Raw genomic sequence first — 26,714 nt, 5'->3', positions numbered from 1 at the left:
ATAATACATAGCAGCAGTAATCATAATATATACATTGCGTCATAAGAAATATAAAGCTGTCAAACCACTAACAATTCAGCGGTATAATTTCACGGTGCATCGTTTGCTTTCATCAAATCTAATGGAAAGAATTAATCTCCGTGTTTCGTCCAAATGTGCTTAAATGGAACCTGCCCAAATTCATGGACTCAATCTCCTTTCATATTCTAACAACTCAATGCATAACGCCAAACATCTTCGTACCAAATTTTTGAATTCGATAATATCATAATGCAACATAAAATGCGTGGAACGCCAAAACTCGTAATCGAGCAGACAGTCTGTCGAATAACAGTTTAAAACAAATACTGCAAGGATACAAGGATACACGTTTAGATACCAACAGTGCTAAGATCTCTTAGGATAGACGAGGCTCGGAAAGATTTACATCGCGGCTGCTTGGTGCACGTGCGCGTGTACGCGGTTGTCGTGATCAATGAAAAATATATAGGAACCCGACAGGGATTTATTCGCCAATAAAAGGGGACTTTCCGTAGGCGAAGCGGACTGTTAGGATGCTGGATTTCGGGCAAAAATACGAGACGCTGATAAATTCTACGCCGTCAGATAGAGTTGACGCGATTAAACCTTATCCGCGAGTACACCGTAAATCACGCGTAAAGCACGCGTAGGATGAAACGGTGCAAATCTGACGAACGTTTAGTGCTTTCAATGCGTAGTCGTAATCCATGAGATTACAGAAGATTAATGTTGCATAAAGGAAAAAGTCGACGATGACACCGAGTGACACCGTTAGTCGCTCTTTAATTGTCCAAACAATCGCGATGTGAGAATAGCCTAGCTGTTGGTAAAGTAACGCTAAACTCGTGCGATCGTTCGAGTGCTTGTATCGTACAAGCTGTTTTCGCACGCGAGATTCAACTACCTGTAACGATTCGTTGAAAGTTGTGTAATTTGTTTTATCGCGTACAGTTAGTCGATCATTAGAACAACTTTGCCCGATACCGAATACGTAGTTAAAATAATGGCCGTATTACTCGCTAACTAGCTTTTAATAACGCTACCTTTGCAACGCTCGGTTTAACTATCAACTTACTTTTTTGTTTACCCTCGTCTTTGAACAAACGCCGTTCGATGCGAGTTATACTCCTTATCGTAATACAATTACTTTAAAGGGTTGACAGCTGGTGTAAATCATTAGCAAGAAATAATTAAAGGTAATTATAGCGTTTGCAGCGTTCCGTACACTGTATTTAGTCTCTTTTTTTTTTGACATGGCAAGCTGGTAAGACCCGCTAACACTTATTAATGATGGTGATGATCACGGGATGTGTTAAGAGTTGACTTATGTAAAATGAATTAATAGTAAGCCTGGTTGAAAACAGGCATTGAGTAATTGATATTGAGTTTAGCTTTCCAGGCAAAGTGAAATTTTTTAGCTTGTAGAGTAATACTATACTACATTCTGTCTCTGTGACTGCATACAACTATACTCCAATGTGCATATTCATTGACAACCCATTTCCATTTACGAGAAGAATAAAACCAAATCCATCAGATTATCCCATAATAAATGTTGTTCCGAGATAAACTTATTTTAAAATGAAAATCCCTATTCAAAGCAAGAATCGTCTCAATCGATACATCATTTCTATCATTGCATATTAATCACAATCTATAATTATTTCGGGATAGTTTAACCAAACTTGTAATCGTAAACAAAAATGAGTCAAAACCCGCGTTCTTACATATTTTACCACGAAAGATATAGAATATAGTTTCTACAGGAATATCATCGAACGAACGAAGAAACTCTTTAAACAAAATAATGTACAAGGAAAAACAATTCTCGAACTTACTTATCTCGAATTTGAAATGACCAAATCAATGTCTTGTCGGAAAGCAACATTTACTACATGCTGCTAAAAGATAAAGCCTTTCGTACTTGTCACACGCCTTGTCTCACGCAGCAAAGAAACTGCACACGAGCGTTTTCATGTTTCCTTAATAAAAGATCGATTGCTCGCTGATGCTGCCTACCCTTCCATGATGTATCGCGGCTTAATTGAAGCTCCTCTAAACGAGAATTAAGCGACAAACGCTGGCGTGTGCTCTGAAAGGATGAGCGAGACTACGTGCCAGGCCGTGGCATCGATAAATTTCAGACTACCTACGTAAGTGTTCGTGGTAACTGCGAGCGCAAGCCAAACCGGTCGGCACGCGCTTCGACCATCCGCTATCGAAGCAACGTACATGTACCAAAGAAAGGAGCCACTCTCCTTGTTCGTCCTCCTCTTCTTTCGTCTTTCTTTTTCCTTTCTTTTGCCTTCTTTTGTACCTCGTGCCACCAGCTTTCTGCTCTTCACGCCATGTCAGCCTTTTTCTTTCCCTTTTTTCAGCTTATTTGCGCAACCGTACACGGATAATCGCTGGGACAATGAATACACGATCGCCTCTTCGTTTCTTTTGCGTTACTCCTTCAGCGACATTACCTCCTTCTGTCGCGTTCATCTTTTTGCCATGTTTTCCTTACCTGGCGGACACGCCGTCATTGACATTTCGACTTTTTGCCGCTTCTTGCAACGTGACGCATGAAGTCAAGAGTTTTTGTACATACGTGCCACACTCTCTGCAAGCGGACGTTTTGCATTTTATAACGTTATTCGTTTTCTGTGGTATTTTCTACTAATCCATATTCAATTTTCGTGTGAATATATTATCAATTTCTGTTATATTGGAATATATGTTAATCGTAGATAGATACCAAGGTATCCTGACGAGATTAAGAGGACAGTATGTTCAGTAAGTATCCTTTAGGAAGATTTCTGGAATGCTATAATTTGTCAAACAATTCTGAACTCTATCGAAACATCGTTGTACTCTACTATTAAAAAGGACTCGGTAAAGATGAAAAGGAAGAAAGCTTTTCAACAGGACAAAATTGTATCAATAGAAAGCAGGTAAGAAGTCAGAATTCTTAATTGCAGCGTTTAATTCCATTCGCCGAGCCGTCACTTACTCTGCTCCTTACAAATGCTTTCCAATAACAAGAAATCGAGTACTCTTCTCGAAAATGACTAGCAAAGATTCATTGTCGCAGAAAGTGATAAGACTTGTAGAAGCTTTCAAAGCTATCCGATAAATTGCAGAATCCTACCAAAATAACCAATTCATTATTATGCATTATTTATAAAACTGCTAATTTTATGGAAATACATTGTCTTTAAATTGTTTCGAAACTTCGCTATGAAGTCTTCAAAGTACCCAACATATATTTTGCTTCTTGTAATGCAATAACTATAATGATTTCTAAATCGGGCAAATTATATATTTTAGCTCGATATCCCGATGAAGGTTCGACGATAATGAACCAAGATTTAAATATTAATCGTAACTAGCACGAGTACATTCTCCAGCGGAAATTCCACCACGTTTCTTCGCCATAAGCTCCCTCAAGAATGGAAGTAACTTCTATGCTAAAATTCTCTACTCATCAAGGAAAATTGCTTCTGCTTGATTACCTCGCTAAAGAAACGTTTACAAATCCAGCATGCTCATCGTCGTTTCGCATCTTTCTCCACAAAGCCAGCGTCATGATCTACACGCGACACATTCCCGTCCAGTTCTTCTCCCTTTACCCCTTCTACCTCTTCTTCTTCTTCTTCTTCTTCTCCTTCTTCATCTTCATTACATCACATCCTTCTGACGTGCACACGATTAACTAAGAGGGCTTCATCTATCTCGTGAAAGCACACCGACGCTTATTAAACTCCGTAATAACTACCGTGCCATTCCTGACCGATCCTCAATCAACGAAACCAACGAGTTACTCGCGAACTGGCGGATGTAGGTCAGTGCGAAAGCTCGCTAGCAGGAAGTGTACCGTTAGTCAAGGACGCTCTTCGGCGGACGTCCTGACAAAAATCGCGATAACCCTTTGATCTTTTAATCAACGAAACGATACGCGTTAGGGGTCTTCTTCCGGTTTTCCGCAGTCGACATACTCGATTTTCCATCGTTGTCGATCTAATTTCCAAGAGAGTTCTATATAAAAAGAATACCGTTTAATAATGAATTTTTCGAAGTTCGAAATTAGGAATTGCTATCGAAGTTTTATTTAGTCGTTCAGTTGTTGCAGTCCAAATATTTCCGGCTTTATAGAGGATAATGAAATCTAGATGGAAATTTGACATTAGGAAAGATTTCGTGTTAAACGAAGAAAATCTTCGATAAATATTTCATTCAGTTTCCTGTGATACTTCTAATGATAATAACTTTCTAATAATACAATAATAATTTCCCATCAATCGTTCAATACATATTTAAAATTTACACAGCTATACAAACTCTCTGTATACGAGTAGTGCAAATAGCAAGTTATTCACGAATTAGCGTAATGTTTTTCTCCTGTATTCTGTTGTCCGTATTCTATTTTTCATGAAAATATACGAAACAAAGATCACAAGTCGCAAATTCGTCCTCGATTGATAATTGCCACTCGATAGCACGAACCAGGTTCTCCAGTCGAGTCGAATGAAAGTTGATAAAACGCAACTCGACGAGATCGTGCCGTCGTTATTGCATTATAGTAAACGGGATATTTTACTTACTTGCTTTTCCTCGCTAATAGAGGACCCACTTTCAACCGAACGTGCCACCTCATTATGATAAATTCATTATCATTCCAAATCCAGCAGATCGTCGAGTGAAATTCATTTATCCAATGAACGAGGAAAGTGGCAATCCTTTCAGCGATATTTCATCGTCGAAAACCAGATTTCCATCGGTATGCGGTTCGATTAATCGAATACAGGATTTATTATCGTCCGGACACGCGGTAATTTCATCGGAGGCGACGAACGCCAGCGAAAGACACTTGTAAAAATGGAGAACGCGGTCGTTTTCACGCGTCGCTGATCGACGCAAGAACGCTTGTAAAATACAAACAATTCGATTGCGTCGTACCAGTTTTCGCGAGTCGCGTGAAAGAAAACGAGAAATGCAAAAACCCGTGTAGCCTCGACAGAAATGCGTAATTATATAGGTGACGGATAATGTTGGAAATCTTTACGTATGAACAATCATAAGTAGTACTTGAGCATGTAAATGCTGTATCTCTCCTCGCAGTTCTCTTACCGGAAGACATTACTCTTGCAGAAACGAAATTACGCTTATGGTGGTATTACGATTAATTAAATAATCTTGGTTTAAGCTATGGAACTGTTTCTGTCTCTAACTCAAATTCTATCATTTTTATAGAATTTGGCGAAATTGAAATATTCTTAGAATTACGATAAATCAAATATTTTTTCTTGTAACTATAGAATTTATGTTTTGTATCTAACTTGTGTAACAGGCTTGTACAAACTAGCTGCTGCTCTGATACGAAACGAAAGTTTTCGAACATCTACCCCGAAAAATATTTACGAATATATTATATCTTCCATATGAAACTTTTTAAAATATCGTTAGTACGTAATGAAAGACGGTTGCATTCCGTAATTAAAAGTTTAAGCCAATTGGAAAATGTATATAGAATTATGGCAATTATTACAAATATGCGCTTAATAAAAGATCGGTATACATATAACTTCTATATACATTTGTAAATTCGTTTCAAGTTTTACAAATACCATCATGATACTCGTGATCGCGCTGTCAATGAAATTGTAAAATGCTTTGTACAACGCACGTAACATATTCGTAAAAAGTTTCTACAAGTGTTGAAATGCTCCCGAGAGCAACTGTATAAAATACAAAGAATTCAATCGCGTCGTTCCAGTTTTCCAGCCGCGAGAAGCGCGAAAATCCGTGCTGCCTCGGCGGAAATGCACAAGGATATACGTGACATATTAGCAGAACGCTGGGTTTCCCTTTAAAGCACGCGTTTCGCGCGGTATCCTCGCTAAATAACGACAGGTCACACCGACTAATTTCTCTGAAAAGACGGTTACGAGTTACGGCTGGTACCTACCGGCGTCGGTGCGGATCGTTAACGTCTTTCCTGCCGTTTCCCTCTGTCGAATAGTCGCGTGGCACGTACTGAAAATTTATGACTCTGTGAAAGCCAGCCGCGCGGAATTACAGGGGAACGTGGAGAATGGATTTCGAAGGTTGAACGAAATAATTTCGCACGGCGACGAGACGAGCAACAGGGAAGACGCGAGCGTAGACACGCTTGAAAAGCGATCGTGAGTGACGATTAGAGGTGACGTAAGTGGTATGTAGTTAACGTAATGGCGTTTTGTTTGAACGTCTTTTACGACTCGGTGAAAGCGTGAGCAATTGTTTTGCGAGGATTTAGTACTGCTAATGAAGCTGTGATTGTACAGTATGCTCGCTCGTTTCAAACCATCGAGCTCATGTTAATGAGGGATTATTTAAAGTTTTGCTGAAAATAAATAGCAGAGTAAATAGGCTTTCTTATTTTCTTTCTTCTTGCAGTTTTAAGGTGAGACGATTGTGGGTAATCAATTATTTAATACGAGCAAATTTGTGACTTAAACACGTTAAAGATAAAGTGACACGACTATTGCTTCGATCTTAATTGATCATCTCAACCCGTTTAAAACCAAATATAATTTATTAAAAAGTATAATATCATTTTGTCAAGATGTAAAAGATGTATCAGACGATAGATATACAAGTCTACTGCACAAGTTTGAAATACACAAGAAATTCTGTAATTTCAAGACAGATTTAATTCATTGTCATACTATAAATTCCATAATTTCTTCGTACTCTATAAAATTGTAAAATCTAAATGAATAAAGAAATAGCGATAAAAAATATCAATAAAATTCTTTATTGAATCTCCTTGAATGAAGAGGATCTGTTCATTAATGACAAAAACGCTATCGCATATTCATCGTAACGACGTCTTCGTCAAGTAAGTTCTTAATAAGTACAGAAAGAACATGCAATGCGTGGAATCTCTGGAACGCAGGGATCAAAGCGAGCAAGCGTAATTACAACAGATTGTTGATCGTAATCGACACAATCGAATGTTCCTCGCGGTGAAACAGCTCTTATACACGTACAGCTGTGAATCGAGAGCAAAGCCCTCTCAAATACCAGATGGTACTAACTGGTTGGAACCGAAAATCGATGCAAACGAAAAGCAAAGAGGAAGTTAATGAGCAAACGGGTGTTTGCAATGCAAAGACCACGCGGGTAGGTACATGTTCATGGTCGTTTTATGAACACGAAGGGTTAATGAAATGCACTAACGACAGATGCGCGCATTAACGCAGATAGCTTTCCAAACGCCGAATTATTCAAATGTTTTTTTAAAGATATTAAATGCCTCCTTGAAAAGAAGAAAGACACTTCGTTTCTCGACTTGAAACAAACTCTCAACATTATTTATTCACAAGGTAATTTAGAGAATCTGAACATTTAGAAACTTACGAAAGTTTACGTATAGATTAGAGTAGTTCAACTATAAAGATGAACTTCTTCATTTTCAGCGTTATACGTGTATTACAGTTCTTAGGGAGGCCATTCCTCGAAAAATACGTGGAATTTTTGTTTCTTGTAAAATACCTTAAGAATAATAAGAGACGTTAAATAACATTTTTTATGTGTTACGTATGCTTTCTATATTTACAAAGCTGTGTATCTAGCAACTCTTAAAATCGTGTTTTTGTACTTTGCACATTTGCACAGAAATTTTCTTGGAAAATCTCTTTCCATCTATCTATATAGATAATTTATGCGTCGTATGTTTATTATATAACGTCAGTTTTAGCTGTTTTCATATTCTCGAAAATACTACAAATTCAGCAAGGAAAAACACTGTGTTCATAGCAACGTTCGTAAAACAAACCGACATTCTTTATGCCGCATCAATTACGACCAATTATTCACGACGCTCCTCGCAGCCCTTGTAACGTTCCTCCATGTTATGCAATTCTCATAAATACTGCAAGTTCCATAGAACAACAGCGTATCCGTAACAAGCTTCATAAAACAAACACGCATTCATTACAACCGATTCCTTGTAACGTTCCTTCTCTCGATCCACATTTTCATCCTTGCATCTCCATAAATTCCCCTCAATCAAGACCACCCGAGCCAACGTGTTCTCTCCTCGAGAAGAGAAAAAAGGAAGCGTTTCTCGCGGTAGCCGCGCCAGTCGGAGAGGAGAGAAGTCCCGACTTCTGACTGCGGCGTAGCCCGAGGCGTTTAAAATAATGCTATTCGCGAACGAAAATGAGGCATTTTCGAATTTGCATTCGCCGTGGCCCGCAGCTATCGGTGTCCTCAGCGCTTTCGGAGTCAAGTACGAGCCGACACGACTCTTGTTTCTTGTACAATTGGTCCCCACAACGAACCGAACACCCCACCATGCTTATGCACGATGTATACGCGACCCGAGAACCTCGAGTTTCCTGAATTTATAAACTTACGTTAGCAGCAAGTCGTGTGGCTGTGACGTTGACCCTGAAGCGGTAGCTCGAGGTGGACTCCGGCTAGGGTTAACACGACTCCTCTGGGCCACGAAAACGACGCTCACTCGACCCAAGGATTCCTTTGTTCCGACGAATATTACCGCGTGAATGTTTCAACGCTCGTAATGAACGCTGTTAACCGGCAAAGAGAAAATTGTAATAGAATTCCAGGTGAACGTGTGAGCGCGATTCCAACTGATTATTGGCAGAAATTAGAGAGTGAACATGATTTGTGAAAAAATCGAAGTAGAGTGTAGATGGGAGAAGGAGTGATCTAGTACGAAGAACGATATGAATTGATATGAAACGATATGAAATGATAAGAACGATATGAAAATAGTTATCGCAAGTCGTGAAGCGAAAGTACACGTAGATATTTGAACACGAGAATATTGCCTTGTGGGTGTTTCGATAGTCATAACGAATGTAGTTAGCCAAGAGAGAAGAAATTTTCACAGAACTCTAGACGGGGACGTGGTCGCGATTCGAAATGACGACTTTTGTTAAAATTTGAAATTGAGAGTTGAAGACTGAATAAAAATGCAAAGAGAGCATACGTAGGAAAAGGATAGTTTAGTAGCTAGAAAGAACGAGGCGTTTTTATGAAGCGTACGAGGCGTAGTTATGAAGCAAATCAACGAGAATAATTATGAAACTGTGACTGTGAAAAGAAAGTATATGTTTGAATATCTATGAAAACATTACCAATCGGTTGTAATAAATTATAGATTAGACAACGAAGATACTACAATTCTAGGAATTGAAGTACATATAAAGAATCATCTAATGTAAAGAAGCAACAACAGTTGTTATTAATTGTTACTAGTAATTATTAACAATTACTCTTTCCGATGGAGATATTAATCTTACGAATCGTGAATCAAAGATATAAAGAAATATTTGAACATCACCACATACGTTATTTAATTTAACGTTACGAGTCTGTCGATGTCATCAAACAAATGATTACCGTGATAATGTTGCTGCCGCAGGTAACGAACGATCACGAAAATACCATTCCATTACAAATATTATTCAGACGAGGCCGACATCGCGTTCCGCCCCACCGGTGATAAACCATTTATAATGAAGTCACATAAAGAAAAGGTCACCATCCCGACCAAATTAATGCAACATTTTACAATTTTATCGCAGTTTGTCGAAATTATGTCGCAGTTGGTCATTCCGTTATTTCTCGATACGTACTCTGATTGTAACAACATCGACGAGCTAAAGGAAACAAACGAGCCATAGAATCATCGATCGTTAGATCACAAGAGACGACAGCGAATCGCAATTAACCCGAAATTTCCATACGAAAACATAGCCTGCTCGATTCATTACACGTATCGATGTGATAGTCGTAATTTCTTCTTTCAATTCTCAAAGGCCACAGGCGATTCGATAAAAAAGAGTTAATCGTCGCTTCATCGGACTCCGAATGGAAAAGAAAACGCAGAAAAAGGAAGAAGTTCGTTTTCGTAATGATTACCGATAGTATCGACGCGGTCGGTCCCATTGGCAGGATTTCCACGTGCAACGATACGTTTTACGGAAACGCGTGCTCGATTGCCCAGCAACAAGGGGAATTTGCATACGACGATGCCTGCAGGCGATCGGACGTCCACGCAAACTTACCGGCAGACTTCTAGTTTGCGACGTCGTACACGCGCTGAGGACACGCGCGTGTCCTCAGAACGTGTTAGACCCCTTCTTCGGTCGAAGCCTCCGGCGAAGCTCATCTTGGCACACGTGCATGCAGCTGGTCACTTGGAGCAGGGTGCCGCCGTTGTGCACACAAATGTTACGGAGAACGTCGCACAAAGCGGCCACTACCATCTTTTCGTAAGAAGATCGTTCGCTCTTCCTGCATCGCGGTCTGCTCGATGCGGTCTGAATCTACTTCCGCGTGTACACTTGTTTGTCGCTTTCTCGAGTTAATCTGATTGTGCGACTGGATACACTTGGTGAGTTTAATCGAGTTAAATTCAACGGAGCGATTGGTAAGATCAAAGGAAGATATTTATTCGTATAGCATATACATCGTATTTATGAATATTTATGTAGCGCTGTATCATCTGCGACTCGTGAAACATGTTTTTAATCATTTAAAGGTGAAGGTTTCTGTATTTCAATCTGAAATTATATGTTGGAAAAATTATTCCGATTGAAAAAGTATGTTTGATATTTTATTCGAATGAGAGAAAAACGAAACAAGGAAATTACTTCAGAGAAAATGTACAGATAAATAATTAAATTACAATTTCTTTACTGACTCCTTCCTTTAAGTAATTTCTGTAATATAGTCTGAGTAAAAGGTCCTCCATTCCCTGATCTACATTTCTTACTCAACTCTTCTTCAAGAAACACGTGTGTTTTCTACCAATTTACGTTTCCTTCGCTGTAAGTTCAGTCTGAATGTTAACAACCCAATATTACTTACAGAAAACCATTCGCTTTATTAGAAGTGCCTTTCTTTCCAGGACTTTTAATTTTATCACCAAGCAAATACAATTTACGTACATGCTTCCTTATTTCCTGTCGTCCATGTATTGCAATGATGCGTGTCGTCTAAGCGCATTAAAGCGTCCTTCAGCAAACACCCTGCGGCGTCATGTTCATTATCCTAATGCATGTCTGTATTCTACATTTGTATGCATATTGATGACCCATTCATTTAGACCATACGTTCTACACTCAAATACACACACCCACACACACAAACACACAAATATACACATAGATATTCAAACAAGTTCATTTTTGCGATTCAAGGCCCCAACTCGACGGGACAGCTGTTACTGAAATCGTTGCTGCGATGTTCTTTCACTTTCTCTGGCTAGTTCTGCCTATCTTCGTTCATATTTTATCGCGATTATGTATCAGTATATAATATCAACTATGCAACGTAACGAAACAAGAGCAGTTGAATGTTTACGCTTACATAACTGTCGAATTAAAATAGAAAACTAGAAAACAAGAAAATTTAGAGCAAAGTGCTAAGGAAATTGATCATTTCTGCATTGTTTTTATTCGCAATTTAGTGTTCAATTATGATCAAAGTTAATTACAACTACGTTCATACGCGTATCTGTATTAATAGAATTTGCATACGCTAATCGATCGCCCAAAGGTATTCAAAGGTCGATCGTTGTTATGTACACTAACATAAAACTTCTTCAACTCACAATCGGTTCTTCTTTTCTTAGTTTGCACTTCGAACCGTGTTAAAACTATTTATATAATATTAGATCCTTCAATTTTTAAATTCGTCATCAATAAATCCAAGAGAAGTGAATTACGTATTACGTTCTTCAAAATCATCGTCACTAAACCAAACTTGAATATCTATCGCATTCGTCTAATATGGATTTTAAATTAAACAAATCGAATCTTCGTCCAAATTCATGATCGATATACCATGTGCAATTACCTATCACAACTGTAGTAACAGCTTTTTAATTATATACATTATGGAATATTACAGCTTCCTTGAAATTTATTACCGATAAATCAAGTGAAAGCTCGTAACAAATACGCTCGTAGTATCAACTCTTTAATTAAATAAATTATATCTTAAATCTTCATTCGGATTCGCTACGAATAAATCAACTAAAAGCACTTACCACATCGATGATACACAACAATTTCTAAATAAAGTAAATTACACAAATCATAAACCAAAGAAAAGTACGCATAACGCGTATCGCCTATTGTTACATCTCTTCAACCGATTTACCACCAGTTCCATCAGCATCCAAAAAATCAACCTTCGCCACTTATTCCAGCTAACAACTCTTCTTGCGTTACTTCACGCCCCCCAAGCAACCCTTTGCGCATTCCCTCCTACCTGGAGGATTTATCGTCGCCCCGATTCCAGCGGCCGCGTGTCAATTAAAATATATGGACCAACCAGGCCCAAACAAACAACCACACCGTATATATTCAACCGTTACTCTACATTCATAAACGTCAAAGGCGCGAAACCGTCGATCGTCGCTCCGGGCGACGAACATGGTTGTTGTATGGTAGCCGTCCTCCGTCAACGAAGAAACGCGCAAAGAGCTGTACCAGAAGAAGATGGCTACGAAATTTTGACCAATTCGTACTAATTCGAATACGTAGTTCAACAACGATAATTCAATAATCCGAACTTTTTCCTAAGCTTAAGTGGGAAACGTTTCAAGGTGATGACGAATTGCAGCATGGCGAGGAGAAAAAGAAACATCTCTCATCCACACGTTATCCTACTTGTAAATCATTCTAACGATTAAACAATATTCTATCGAGTCATCCTTAAGAACTTAAATAATTAGATAGATAAATAATACATACTCTAATGAAGGATCCTTAAAGACTTCGAAACTATTGTACTTAAGCAATTTTATAGGTAAATAATATTCTAACGAAGAATCTCTACGGACTTAGAAGCTTAAAAAAAAGGAAAATACGAGCCTGTCTCTGTCACACAGCGGTTTTCAAACAGTGTACTATGCCGAGAGGATGCGGATCGCTCGACGACTTCCACTCGGAGCGACGAAGAAAACGCGCTGCATCGCGTTTCACGTGGTCCCTGCGGCGATGCGCCGCAGCGCATGCTGGTACACCGCGGAGAAAAGAAGAAGAAGACGAAGACGAAGAGTTGGAGGAGGCGGAAAAAGGTGGGGGAGGAGGTGGAAAGAGAAACCAGTCCCCTTGGCCTTACCTTCGTCCCCATCGACGTCGCAGGAACTCTCTGGCTCACAGGCTGAAAATAAATATCGCCACGACGACGAGAACCTTCTTTGCTTCTCGAGTTTCGTGGTTGATGGTACTTCGGCCAGGGTTCTTTAATACCCCCCCCCCCCACGTTACACAGTCTCATATTTATTGGTGTTTATACGGGCGGAGGTTAACGTTACAGAGCCCGTGTAATGATTTATGCCGTCGAGGGCGAGCTGGAACTCGCGGAGACTCGAACACAAGCGACTACATCGGGGTGATGTTGCGGTTGATTTAAGCTCGCGCCATCCTTGTGGCAAGGGTTTTGTGTCATCGTTGGTAATTAGTAATTAGACTTTTGCGGTCTGTCGTTTGTATGTCCGAGTAGTTAAAGCACGACTGTTACCACAGTAGTATACCAGCTGCAGCTGAGGCATTGAGAAACCACATTGATCAACTCCATAGATCGAAAAGCTGGAAAAAGGGACGATGTTGCAAAAACTGTTTTCTTTTTTCAATTTATCTCGGAATTTGCATCGTTGTAAGAAAAGACCGATTGAAGATTAGCTCGCTTAACTTAAAACACCAAACGAATATCGAGGAGAAGGATTTGTGTACGTTGCAGCGTGTGGCCTTAGTACAATAAATCAATCTTACCTGTTAACCGTGAAGTCATATTTTAAGAACGTCAGTGGAACACAATCAGTCACGGGGTACACGATAAATACCAGAATCTTCAACTGCGTGAGAAGTTAAAGAAACAAACAAGTATATGAAAACTGATAACATTAACTTATATCATTTGTATTAAATACGAAATACTAAATACAAAAATTGCGTAAGACAATATTAACGTGAACTTTATTCGTTTCTAAATAACAAAAATTAATGTGAGCGATCAAACACACCAAAAGATCGCCGAAATATTTTTTAACTTCAACAGATTCACAGTTACACATACAGATAAATTTCTCGTGTAACGACGCAAACAGATATCCAGAAACAGTGAACTATATCTTTACCATTTCCTCCTACGACTTCTGATAACACTCAGCCTTAAACGGTTAAGTTGATTTCACCCATAAATTCATTCGTATCTTGTTCCCCGCTTTCCAATATCTCCAAACATATTTCTAAACTAACTTAGAACTGAATGAACAATCCATGATCCACTTGCATACTCTCGAAGCAACGACAATGTTAGTACCTTGTAAACCTTCCCTCGTTGCATTACCACCTACATAAACTCTATCTCTATAGCCTATTCCTCTCGTTTATTCTCTAGCTATTTCTCCTCAAAAGATAAAAATAAAGGGCGCTTAACCAGTCTGTCACTACCACCACAATAGTGATAGTATTGGATTTAAATACGGACTAAAAAGAATTTTAAGTAGTACCAAACGAAATTTGACAAATGCTCCGAATAAATACAATAGAACATTTTTCTAAACTCATCGAAAGATTGCTATTTATTAATTTTTTTGTTAAATATATATCTGGTTGTACTCAGAATTCTCAACGAATCCGCGTATCGTCATCCGAACCGGAAGGATTCCGTGCGGCGAACAGAGGAGAACTTTAGAACAAAGCGAGCAGGATCGCAGTGTGTACATAGGCTGGAAATGAGTCAGGGTTCTCTGTTCGCAAACCGCCGACCAGACCGACCATCCCTTCCACTTTTCTCATTCGTCGGACCACGGCGAGTTTGGTTTTCCCTCGGCCAACGGTGCTCGTTAAATATTGTTTCGCCGTTAATTGCCTTATTAATACATATGAAAATCGTTGTAGTGGCTCGGTAGCGCGTGTGGTAACGTTCGAAAACGCTTCGAAGCTTTCCGGGTCAACGGCTAGACCGAAAACAATGACTCGCTAGATCAACGTTATCGTCGTCAGCGACCAACCGCGAGGATCAATAAATTAAATCGAGCCGCGTCGAGTACCGCTTGGAATCACGCGACCTCGTTAGAGGGAAAGTTCCGCGCTAATGTCAGCATGTGCAGCGCTGTTTTGACTTCTAAATGGCGGCGTCCATCGTCGCGGTTTCAACGTCGGGGAAAAAGGATGATCGGAAATCACAGACACGCTCGCACGTGTCTGCGTATAAATGGAATACGGGTGTACGTGTGTTTATGGGAAATTTGCTCGGACAGAAGTGTAGAGATTGTTAGTAGAAAATCTTCAAAATACCTGGTAGATATTATATTTAGAAGATGAAATGTATCTGCATTTAGGTTCTATTTTCTTAGTGTCCATAGAAATATACATATACATATTTGGATTCATGTCTGTGGTATAGTAATAAATTATATTTTCTAACTTTTATAGCAGAGAAATTCTGCCATTTATTACTGTCAATGTACTATATACTAGCAAAAGTGTGCATTTATTTGGTTTTAAAGTTAAATATATATTTATATCATTCTTCTAAATATTTCAAAAGTTTCAAATAGCGTACATTAGTTGTATCTTTCGATAAAACCCCGCAAATTTATCCTTTTCAACTATTGCATATTAAAATACTCCAACTAATCAAAAACATAACAAAAATCATCATCGTTCGTAGATAAAAAATAGTTCGCGTTTTAAAAAATAGTCGCCGCAGCAACTATTGCCGATTTCGGGAAAAGTCACATTTTCCTCGATAGTTTCTGGATTCGTACGATGGAAAGCCAATCGGTCGGAATTTAGAACGAGAGATAAGCGAGAGCACAGGGTAGGGTGGAAAAGAAGAAGAAAACGCTGATACCTCGCCGGAGAAAGCTGGCTGAAACGTGTTACCATTTGTTTGTGTCGTGTTTTGGAATTCGTTTTTTCGATTTACTACGAAGTTTGTTGGCTACTGTTTTAGAGCTTCTACTCGGGTACAGAATTCTGTCTGAAAAGATTTTGAAACAAAACGTTGGTACTGAGTTGAGTAATAAATTCGTTCTCCCTTCACTAGTGTATATATATGTCGGAAAATATTATACAAATTATTTAAAGTATATTAAGATACACATATTTAATTTTCTGATGAAAGATATATTTATAGAGATATGAGATAAATACTTCTTGATTAAACAGACTTTATAGGAAGGTAATAACACTTCTTGCGCACTTTTAAGGAAACGTGAATGAGCTTATTACACAACCTAATATTTGATAATTCCAGGAAAAGAGATTTTACTACTCTTGTGGTTTTTGTAACATAAAATTTCTTTTTAGCATGCTAGATGTATTAGTGTGCAAGATTACGTTACGTGGATTTTTAATTACAGACGGAAATGTGAGGCCGACGGAAAGGAGGCGAAGGCGGAGCTGGCACAACGCAATATGTTCCCTAGCGCTCAAATTAAAATGAGGTAAATAGAACCGCGTTCAAGTTATACTCTTAAAGAGCAAAGCGTAATATACCGTGGAACATCGAGAAAATGATACGCCTCCGTGCAATTGAAATTCTTCGATCTTACGTAACATCTAACAATCGGTCGTAGAATGTAACGAGAATTACACGAACGCATAAATCTTTACAATGGAAACGATAATGTCTTCCTTCTTGGTAACTATTAATAAATCAATTAACTACAAGGTAGTTGCAAACAATTGAACATTGGAGAAAAACAACTATAAGAAATCATTTTAAAAGTCTATCGCATTCTATAAAATCTAAATATCAAAAAATTCAAGCAATTAACTACTAGCTAGTTGCAAACTATTCATTAAAAACATTACATATTCTACAAAAACGAGAATTAATTTAATACGAGTAATTAATATGCTACACCCTATATTCAAAAATATTAAGACAGCAATTTTTTACCCTTACCCTTTCCTAAATTATTGAGGCAACAATTTCGAAGCCTCGTAGAAGGAACACGGCCTGATGGTGGCTAATGTCGAAAGTATCTTTCTCAGATTGCTGTCGCCAAGCAGTTCGCCGGCCACGTCGCCCACAATGTCGAATTCTTCGTCGCCGACGCCACCGACACCGGCTGCACCAGCTTATAACCAGAAGATGACCGGAATACCCTGCGTGGCCGCCGCTTCCAGATACACGGCGCCGGTACACATCGACGTAGGTGGCACGATATACACGTCCTCGCTCGAAACTCTCACCAAGTAAGTACATACACTACTTGATCCTTGCGAGACTAGTGGTACAATACATATACAACTGCGTTCTTTTGATCCTTTCTCAACTAAATCGTACTTCTTCATCGTTAAAAAAATTCTGAAATTTGAGAAACATATGAGACGATTTCGATAGATTTTGATTTGAAGATTCCGTCGCTCGAGATTTGTCTGAAATATTAAAAATATTTTTCTCGTTTGAGACAGGATTGAGATATACGAAATTCGAGGACCACGAGAAGCTTAAACATCATTGTCCTTTGATATACAGAGAAATGTTCTGTCAAGCGTGAAGCAAAGGGATGAAGACTAGAATAATTTCGTGGAAAGTTCGCAGATCTAGATCCTCGAACGGATATGCTGCTGTCGTTCTAATATATTACGCGCTGAAAAGTGAAATCTGCGATAATGAATGCGAGATAGATATTTTTACGAACGATCGAGACGGTCGAGACGGCATTCCGACGGGAAAGTTGAAATCGACACTTGTATGTCGTTAGCCATTAAAATATCGTGCTTAAGATAGCGAGATCTCGAAAATGGGTTAGTACCTCTTCATCGTGTTTGGAAATTTATCTTTACAATATACGATATTGTGCTTGAGACAGAGAATTTTCGAAAGTATGTAGACTAGTTGCTCCGCATCTTATTTGGAATTTTTACCGTTTCCAATTAAAAAATATCGTACTTAAACTAACGATCTATCGAAAATAAGTTAGCCCTTCTCTTTCATATTTCGAAATTTATTGTTTCGCAATAAATATCATACATGAAATAAGCAAGCTCTCGAGAACATGTTATCCTTTATCCACCGTGTTTGGTGGGCTTTTATCGCTTGGGAATAAAATATTGTGCTTGAGATACTAAGGTCTCGATAATGTGAAATCTTCCCTATCGTATTTAAAACTTTATAATCTTAAAATATCGCTCTTAGAGAGAGCGATTTTTCAAAAATAAATTATGTCTTCCGTATCCTATTTCAATTTTTATCCTTTTGAACTATTTACAAATATCACTGCGAATGCTAGGATGAAACTGGCGAATAAATTGTCTACATATATAAACCTCGGAAACCGAACGTTTTGCATCAAAGCGGCTCCGCGTCCGCGCGAAAACCGTTTCCACAGTCCGAAGAATTCCGCCGCGAGAGAGTAGAAAGGGAGCGTGATGTCCGGATCGCGGAAACGTGACCATCGACAACGCTCCAGGATGTTCGTAGCAGGCAATATCTCAGGGAACATATCGCTCGCAATCAGGCACACCGTTACTATGCTCGACAGTGTCCAAAGGCTATTTGCGGTATACCCGTGTACTTTATGCATAAAAGAGACGTAACGTGAAAGCACAACCACACTTTGTACCGAGAAGAGACTTTAATCTCTTCGAACCATCCTCCCAATCCCTCGATTACAAAAATCTTCCTCGAGTCCAACACCTAAGAAATCAAACAATTCCATCGATGTTGAATTTCGCGAGATACCTGAGTATAACGGACGTGCAACACAGCTCTTTGGCGTCTTTCCATTAACTTTACTTCGTTGAGTGTATCAACCTGCTGAATCTACACGCACGAGTACACAAACAGATCTCATCGATCGACAACGTGATAAATCACCAGTTCACCGGACTCGACGTTAATAAATTTCGATTTGAGCCGAGCATCGCGCCTTTCTTTAGTTCCTCTCACGGCGGTTACCTTTCGGATGGTAGCGTAACACGGTAGACCATAAAATGGCACCGCGATACAGTTACGTGCTCGTCCGAAGATATTCTGCCGATGCTCGTTACGATCCACCGTCCGTAAGCTAACTAACCTGGACGTGGATGAATATCCGGTGCCTCGGCTAGGGTTAAGAGAATCATTAAGTCGTCCGCGCGGCGTAGGATCCAGCGAAACCGAGCGAATTCATGGCAAAGTTAATTCTAATTGGCAAGCGAATGCCTACTATCGTTAACGGAATCATTAACCGAGTCGCTGGCGCTCGATTTTTCCTTCTTCGACCGCGATGAGCTTGCAAATGCTCATAAGAGAGTCTCGTTAAGCAAACTGTCTCGTTTGTTAATTTCATGAGATATGGTCCTCGCGATACCAACGAGCAACATCGTGGATGTCGACTTTTTGGTAGCGATCCAGCAACATGTAAGAACATGTGATCTTTATTAAATTAAAACTACAATCCTTATCACGGACATAACTCGACTGGTCATAACGCGATGGATTAAACAACATGGATCGTTTGCCGCCAGTTCGTATCAATTACGCGATAACACGGTTAATGAAGTATAGAAGATAAGAGGAACAGAGCAAAGAGACGAGATTCGAACGGATAAAACTGGATTTGACTCCTGTCGCGGTTGGTTTCGCGGTTGATCGAACCGTCGTGACGTAGCTTGGCTTCGTTTTCGATCGATCAGCGGTCAGATTCGCATCGTTCGTTTGGATTTTAATCGGTGGGAACGCTGCAAGCGAAGGTAAACGACAGGCGAGGATAAGTGTCGCGACGTGACGCACAAGAATCGAGAGAAAAGAGCCGGAGAAGTGAGGCCAATCAGCCCGTGGATATATCGTAGAAAACCGCCTGGCAACCTCTCCGCCATCTCCTTCGACACGCTCCATTGCACCTTCCTCCTTCATTATACGCCGTCGACCTTATTGTTTTGTCGAAAGTATCGCCAGATTACCGTACACTCGATCGTATCGCTATTAGAATAGGAACGCGACAGAATCGCGCGACAAGGTCTTTCGTGAGAATGATCTGATGGAAATATGCTAAAGGAATTTCTACTACCGTGTTACACGTTACCCTTTTCTTCTATTTTGATTCTTTGAACACCTTGTATCGGTATTTTGTATTTTTACCACTTTATACGAGCAGAGTTTGCTCGACTCAATTTGTCTGCGAGGAATGTATCGGCCTAATTATGGAAATTGTTGCATGAAGCAATTATTTACTGTTCAATTTTGAGAGGAAGAGGAGAAATATACGAGAGAACTGATCAGACATAATATCCTCGTTTAGCGGTCCCCTATTTTCTTACGTGTTGTTTCATGTGTGTTAAATTTGTATTATAGTTCGGAAGATTATAAAACATAATTGGACACGGCTACACATAGCTGAATATGGTTTCTTTTTGTTTATTTGCAATAATCGTGATTATAGCAGTTTCTTATTAAAAAACGATCTGGTTAATAGAAAACACGATATTGAGGAAAGTAATTAGCGAATTATTAATTATATTTAACGAATACAGTAGATCGCGGTGTATTGGAAGGAAATTTTAGTTGGAGATCGATTAGCTGAACTCATGCTAGAGCAATTCGTTTGTTTGAACGTGGGAGGAAAATCAGTGAACTTCTATTATATGAATTATTTATCCTTCGTCGAGTTCAGATAGATTAAATGAATAATGAATATACCTGTGAATGAATTTTATTCATAGCGGATAAAAATTCAAAATATGTACCTACTTAGTAAAATACAAAGGTTGTTTGATTGAAATAAAATTAACAAGAAGGAAATGAAAGCATCCTTTCTTTAGTCTTGCAGATATAAGTTATTCACTTCCTGGTGTAACCATCGTATGCATTTTACATACGCTCGAAGCAAAAAAGAAGAACACAACAGCGAAAGGCAGTAAAAGTCGCGATCGTTCCAATGCATAGCGCATTGTATGATAAGTAAGTTACACCTTTCACCCATTAAACGCAGGGCAAATCGCGCTTAAAACATCTAACTCGATTTAATTCAACGCTGCAACGCGACTCGCTTGAAACATTTTAATGAGCGACTGCTATGTCGACATTAACTTGCAAGAAAAATACATAGTTAAAGATCATACGAACCAAGCTATTACAAAATTTTTGTACAAAATTGACAAAAGCTACAAACTTGTAAATTAACATCGTATACATTTAAATTAAAAAATTTGTTCTGTATGTTTCTCCCGAGAAATTTCCCTCATAGAAGAAAGTTCAAAGAATATTATTTTCGAAGATAGATATCTCCTTTTGAAAAATAAAAATTCTCTATTTGATTGGAAGAAAAGATATCTAACGATAATAATCCCGCAGAAGTGATATTGAAACGGTGAAAAATAATCCGGTACCCCTGTGTTACTCGCAAAATTGATTTACGCCAGGTAAATTATCGTCGACACATAACGGAATCGCTGGAGATCGCATCGAAGATAGTCGTTTCCCAACCTGAGACACCTACAAGGATTTATACGCCACTCTTCGAGAAATGAACGACAATGGACAGCAACCATAATGATTGCGATGATGGATAGATAAGATTACGACCATGAGCAAGTTACGGGATAACCACTCGCAAACCCTTGCCTCGTTGAATATGGTTCCTAAATCAAGCTTTACTGAAACAGACGGAAAAAATAATTTATATGTACACACAATTCCATATTATAGTCGGATATTGCAACAGAAAGTTACTCCTCTTGATGGCATCATAAATATCAAATGAAGCTTTATATTAATCATAATACTATGTTTAATGTCTACGGAAACAATTTAGGAATTCTTGAGTGTACGATAATACCTTCAGAAATTTATAATGAATAGCATTGAGTTATTAGAGACTAAATCTGTGGAATTGCTCTTATCTTCTATCGACTCTTTATTTATAAAGCGTTTAATTGAAAATGGAAAATCTCATATTTCCATAAAAGATTTCAGATAAATTTCTAGTATGAAGAATATTCGGAATCGAGATAGAAATCAATTGATGGAAATGATACGAAGACGTTGTGACGCCTGTTGGATTCTAGAGATCCTTAGGATCCTCCACTAGTGATCTCTACGATCCAGGATTTTTGAAGTCATATGATTTTTTGAATCTTCACAGTCCGTAGAAGTGTCAAGGTCCACGGAGGATTTAGGATTTCTAGAATTCCTACAATCTTCCAGGTATTCAGAATCTTTTGTGACTATGAAACCTCCCAAATCTATTATAGGTCATTGGTCTCCCATTCTCAATTGGTTGATCGTTCCAATTATTTCTAGAGTCTTAGAAATCTTCACACTCTAGCATCTTTCGCGTCTTTAGGATATTCAGAGTCTTCGAAGTCGTTGAGGTCTCCTGGATACATGTACTTTTAACTGTTCATTGAAATTAAAGAATGTATCTGTTAAAATGCATTTGAATAGTCGTTCGATCAATTTATAAATTCAATGAATTATTCTGCAGAATTAAACATTCCCTCCGTTGAATACAACAAGTTCGCAACCAAAAAAACTACTTGTATATCCGTTTTTTATTTTATCATATTCATTTTTTCTACGCTGTTCTTATAAAAGCGATCCAGTCACGTAAGTATAGAAAGCCTTGTAAACTTGGCTTTCTAAGTCGTTCTATTCTAAAACTAATCCGAGGGGCCAACATGATTTTCCGTCAGATATTTTCAGAAATTACGTAACCGCCGATCATTAGTTTGCGCTTCCGGTATCACGTAATCCCTAAAACATCGTCCATCATCCTGCCGGGCCGGAGAGTCCTGTTGAAGACTTAGCAAGGCCCTCGGGCTATCCCATAGAGATCCAGCTAGTCCTCGTTTCCTCGCCCTTCAGTCCAGCACGTGCAATTTGCCCAACTCTGACAAAGCGATCCTGTATTGGTCGAGACGTTCCGTTCATGCACACATACACACATATGTGAACTCTTGAGTCCATTGTCGTTCGCATGCACCGAACGACGGCATATATTTTATGCACCTCTCGTACCAGCTTGTAACCGTGTAGTATTACCAAGCTCGAGTGACTCTTATTGTTAACTTTCCACGTTGGAACAAAGAATGTAAAACAAGTTTATAAGCCATTGATTGTAACAAAAGAAAAGTGAATTCTCGTTCGTGGAGCGGATACAAAAAAAAACAAACATATTTACGAAAGAGAGGAATGAGAAACGATTGTCGACAAAAGCAGAGTTTGCGAATCACGTGCTAGTATTACAAAGAACGTTTATAGATGGTACAGAAAAAGAATTAAAAAAGAAAGCTATGTAGAAGGTTTTAAACTTTGATTAGGTGAAGAAAGTTGTAATAAAGAGATTGTAGAATCTTCGGATCGTTGGTTCGCTTGAAATTCTGAACACTAATAGATTTTGTTATTTTATTTACAAATATTTTACACTCCAAACTTGTTATAAAATCAGATATTTAATATTTGTTGTAAAAAAGATTTGAGGCTTGCAGTATTCATTGAGAGCAACGAAAAATACTTAATCATACATAGTAGCAGTAATAGTAACAGTAGTAGTAGTAGTACTACTCACTTATGGAGATAGATTTTACATCGAATGAGTTGTCTTTGCGATTTACGTTGATTAAATATCCTTGAAATATCTGTCGTTTTAGCTAACAACTACAAACCCCTAAAATTAGATCCCTTTTTCCTTCGCAATTTCCCATAAAATATCAAACGAACGCCAAAAGCGGTAGCTCCAGCTATCCAAACACTCACGCAGACGCAAGCAGAGTATCACAGCAAAAGTAATCAAGAAAAGGTAGATCAAGACAGCTTCAGGGGCCACGATTTGAGCAGCGTATTCACGCATCTACATAATCACGCTGGTATAAAGTCAGTCACGGTTGTTCACGTCGCACACACGCACATAAGAAGGTTATAGTTGTGTGTGTATACCAAAAGCAGAGCAGGAATCTGAGTGATGTGAGCCGATCGTTTAGCGTTTTCCCATAGCGAGCGGATCTGACCCGGGATCGGACCTCGGCCGGTCGGTGGGCCCAAGAAATCGCCCCAGGTAATCACGGCGCTCGTCCTCCGCCCCTGGTACCGTTTCCTCCCCCGCACACCCACCCTTTCCAAGCCAGGATCCCCACGAACAACGCGCTCTTGGCCTTCTGGCACATACATCCTGCCCTTCTTTCCCCTTTTGTTCCTCGTCCGTACTTTCTCGCTTTTTTCACCTCTCAACACCAACCTCGCCTCTCCTATCCACCACCATCAGCTTCACCTTCGTTTCTTCTTCTCTTCTTCGTCATCTTGTTCATCTTCCAGCCTGGCCTCCTTTTCGCTACGTCAGCATCGTCTATTGTACGTTTTAATAAGGAAACGAAGTGGTCGTCTACGAAACGATCGTATGTTTTATATCATACGATGCACAGAAGAATCTTTGTTTTCCATCAAATCGAAATTTAGTAGAAGTTTGAATCATAATTAGATTTTACCTTGGATCGTGATAACGACAGACGCTGCTGTCTCTCGTAACCCCGATAGAGTACTGATTTCGATCACTACGTATATCGTAAAACTTCATCGAAAATAAGGAGGTCCTTTAACTTTCTCGACCATCCGAACCTTATATGTCCTTAAACGGCATACTCGAAAACATTTCAGTGAACTTTTACAGAATTTGTTACATATTCAAAATACACAGAAATCGCGCCAAACTCGAAAGACCTAAGTGTGACACCTTACAGTTTCTAAAGAAATAATCTAAAAGCAACAATTCTGCCATAGCAGAATTTCTAGTACATACCCTCCCTTACGTTACAACCTGTTTACGACCAGCAGTCGGAACGCAAAAAAATGCTGCATTCGGTTCTAACTCTTTGACGAACGATAGACGTTCGCTATAAAACTCATGGCGCGGCAACGAGCAACTAATATTCGATAATGTTCTTCTTTTTGAAACGGAGAATTTCCGACCCAGGATTCACAGAATTTTCATTTTCTCGGGCGAGCAACCTTCTCATCCTTCGGTCTCGACTTTCGCGGTACCGTCGAAAAGAACGAGACAGAGCGAGGCAGAGTAAAAGAGACGGAGGATCGTCTCTCGGCCCGTATACACGTCTATACGACGCTATCGTCGTACCTACCCCGCGGTATTTTCTCTTTCTCTCTTCCCCGCTGAAGTCAGATCGCCCACGGGCCTCCACCAGGCCGTCGTTATTATATGTTATCGCCGTGGAAGGTATGGGAACCGGCCTGAGGGGGCACCGGATACCTACGTCGGTATTTCCCCCTCGTTGTGCCATAACGCACCATCGAGGTACACGAAGAACCGAGCTCTCCAGCTCTTGTTCCCTTTCTATCTCTATCTCTCTCTTTCTTTCCACCTTTCTCCTCTCTTTCTTTCATCTCGCTCAACGTGCTCGTTCTCCCGGCGGCCTTCGTCTTTAGCGCGCTCTTCTTCCTCCTGTGTCCCTCTCTCGTCCTTTTTCCAGGGCACTCGTCTATTATATGCTAAATTACGACGACCTTCGGCCGCGCACGCAGAACGTACCGCCTCTGCTATTGAAAAGCGCATCGATGCCTCTCTCGATACCGGATGACACGATCACGCGTGGGGGTTGAAACAAATTCGAAAGTTGAGAAAGCTGGGAATCACAGGGTTATTTAAAATTGACCGGCTTCTTCATAATGCATGGGTGAAGGTTTGTTGTCTTTGATTAATTAGCGCGAATTGTCTTCGATTAATTTGATTGACTTCCACGAGAAACTGTGAAATTAATTATTAGATATATTTGAAGAGAACGCGAGAGGAACACGACAAGTCTATTCTAATGGTAATTTCTCGATCTTGAACAAGTTGTCTGGTTCACAAATGTAAGTTTTCTGAAAGTAGGTAATAAATTTACAAAGTTTCGTAAACGATCAAGTCATCTCTTCGAGTGAGTTTCTTCAATAAATGAATAAGTCCACGATCAATCTGTTTCGAATGAGAGAACTTACGATGAACAGCAGTTTCTTCTAGGTGGATGTATCTTTCAACTTTCAAGATGACTTTTATTTTTTTCAAATCGAACAGTAGCTGCCTCTTTTTAGTTAGCCGCGTTATTTATATACTTACCTACTATTGTACTGTTATATATATGAATTAACTGTACTTCAAATTTCCTCACATAAAAATTATTGTTCACTTTGCGAACAAATTTAATCGAATTACTAAGAAAACAAAATGTTACCATGCCAATTAACACGAGTAATCTAACAACAAACTTTCTCATGAACGATACATCGCAGCTGTAAAATATACGAGTTGACTATTATATCATTTGACTGAGATAAAATTCCCAGACACTCGATGCAACACGTTGGAAAATGTCACCAGGCACTTTCTAAATCTGAGTCGCAAAAGGTGGCACGGTTGAACCGCAGCTATCGCATCCGCATCCGCATCCGCATCCGCATCCATATGCCTCTTCGATATACATACATTGGCGTGTTCCTGTTATCGTCACGCCTCTAGATCACCAGAACTCATTTCCTTAATCTCTCTTCCTTGTTCGTGTTTTATTTTCCTTTAACGAACCGTTCGTACCCAGCCACGTTATCCCGTTATCCCGATTCATCCCGCGTCCGACCTTTCTCCATCCTGGCCGATCCAGAAGGCATTCGTTCCAGCAGCTTTCACGAAAATGATAGCGGTTGTACGTCTGTTCACCTCCGGCATAGTAGCCGCAATAAAGAGATGA

General features: G+C 39.4%; 1 protein-coding gene across 2 annotated transcripts in view; it reads left to right on the top strand.

Moving 5' to 3' along the window:
- twz (BTB/POZ domain-containing protein twz) overlaps positions 1–26,714 on the top strand; it is a 39,228-nt gene that overhangs the window by 7,750 nt on the left and 4,764 nt on the right. Inside the window, exons 1-3 of one of the 2 annotated variants that reach the window (XM_069127336.1) lie at positions 10,217–10,420; positions 16,412–16,495; positions 17,049–17,252. In XM_069127336.1, the coding sequence (XP_068983437.1) occupies positions 16,467–16,495; positions 17,049–17,252 (233 nt within the window). In that variant the 5' untranslated portion in view covers positions 10,217–10,420; positions 16,412–16,466. Of the gene's footprint in view, positions 1–10,216; positions 10,421–16,411; positions 16,496–17,048; positions 17,253–26,714 lie in introns of those variants that run through there. The other variant, XM_069127424.1, reaches the window with a different exon arrangement.

Source organism: Bombus flavifrons, chromosome 1, assembly GCF_040668555.2.
Source record: "Bombus flavifrons isolate JBK064 chromosome 1, iyBomFlav1_principal, whole genome shotgun sequence".
Taxonomy (NCBI): Eukaryota; Metazoa; Arthropoda; class Insecta; order Hymenoptera; family Apidae; genus Bombus; species Bombus flavifrons.
The sequence above is the reverse complement of the archived record's forward strand: the minus strand, read 5'-3'. Positions and strand labels throughout refer to the sequence as shown.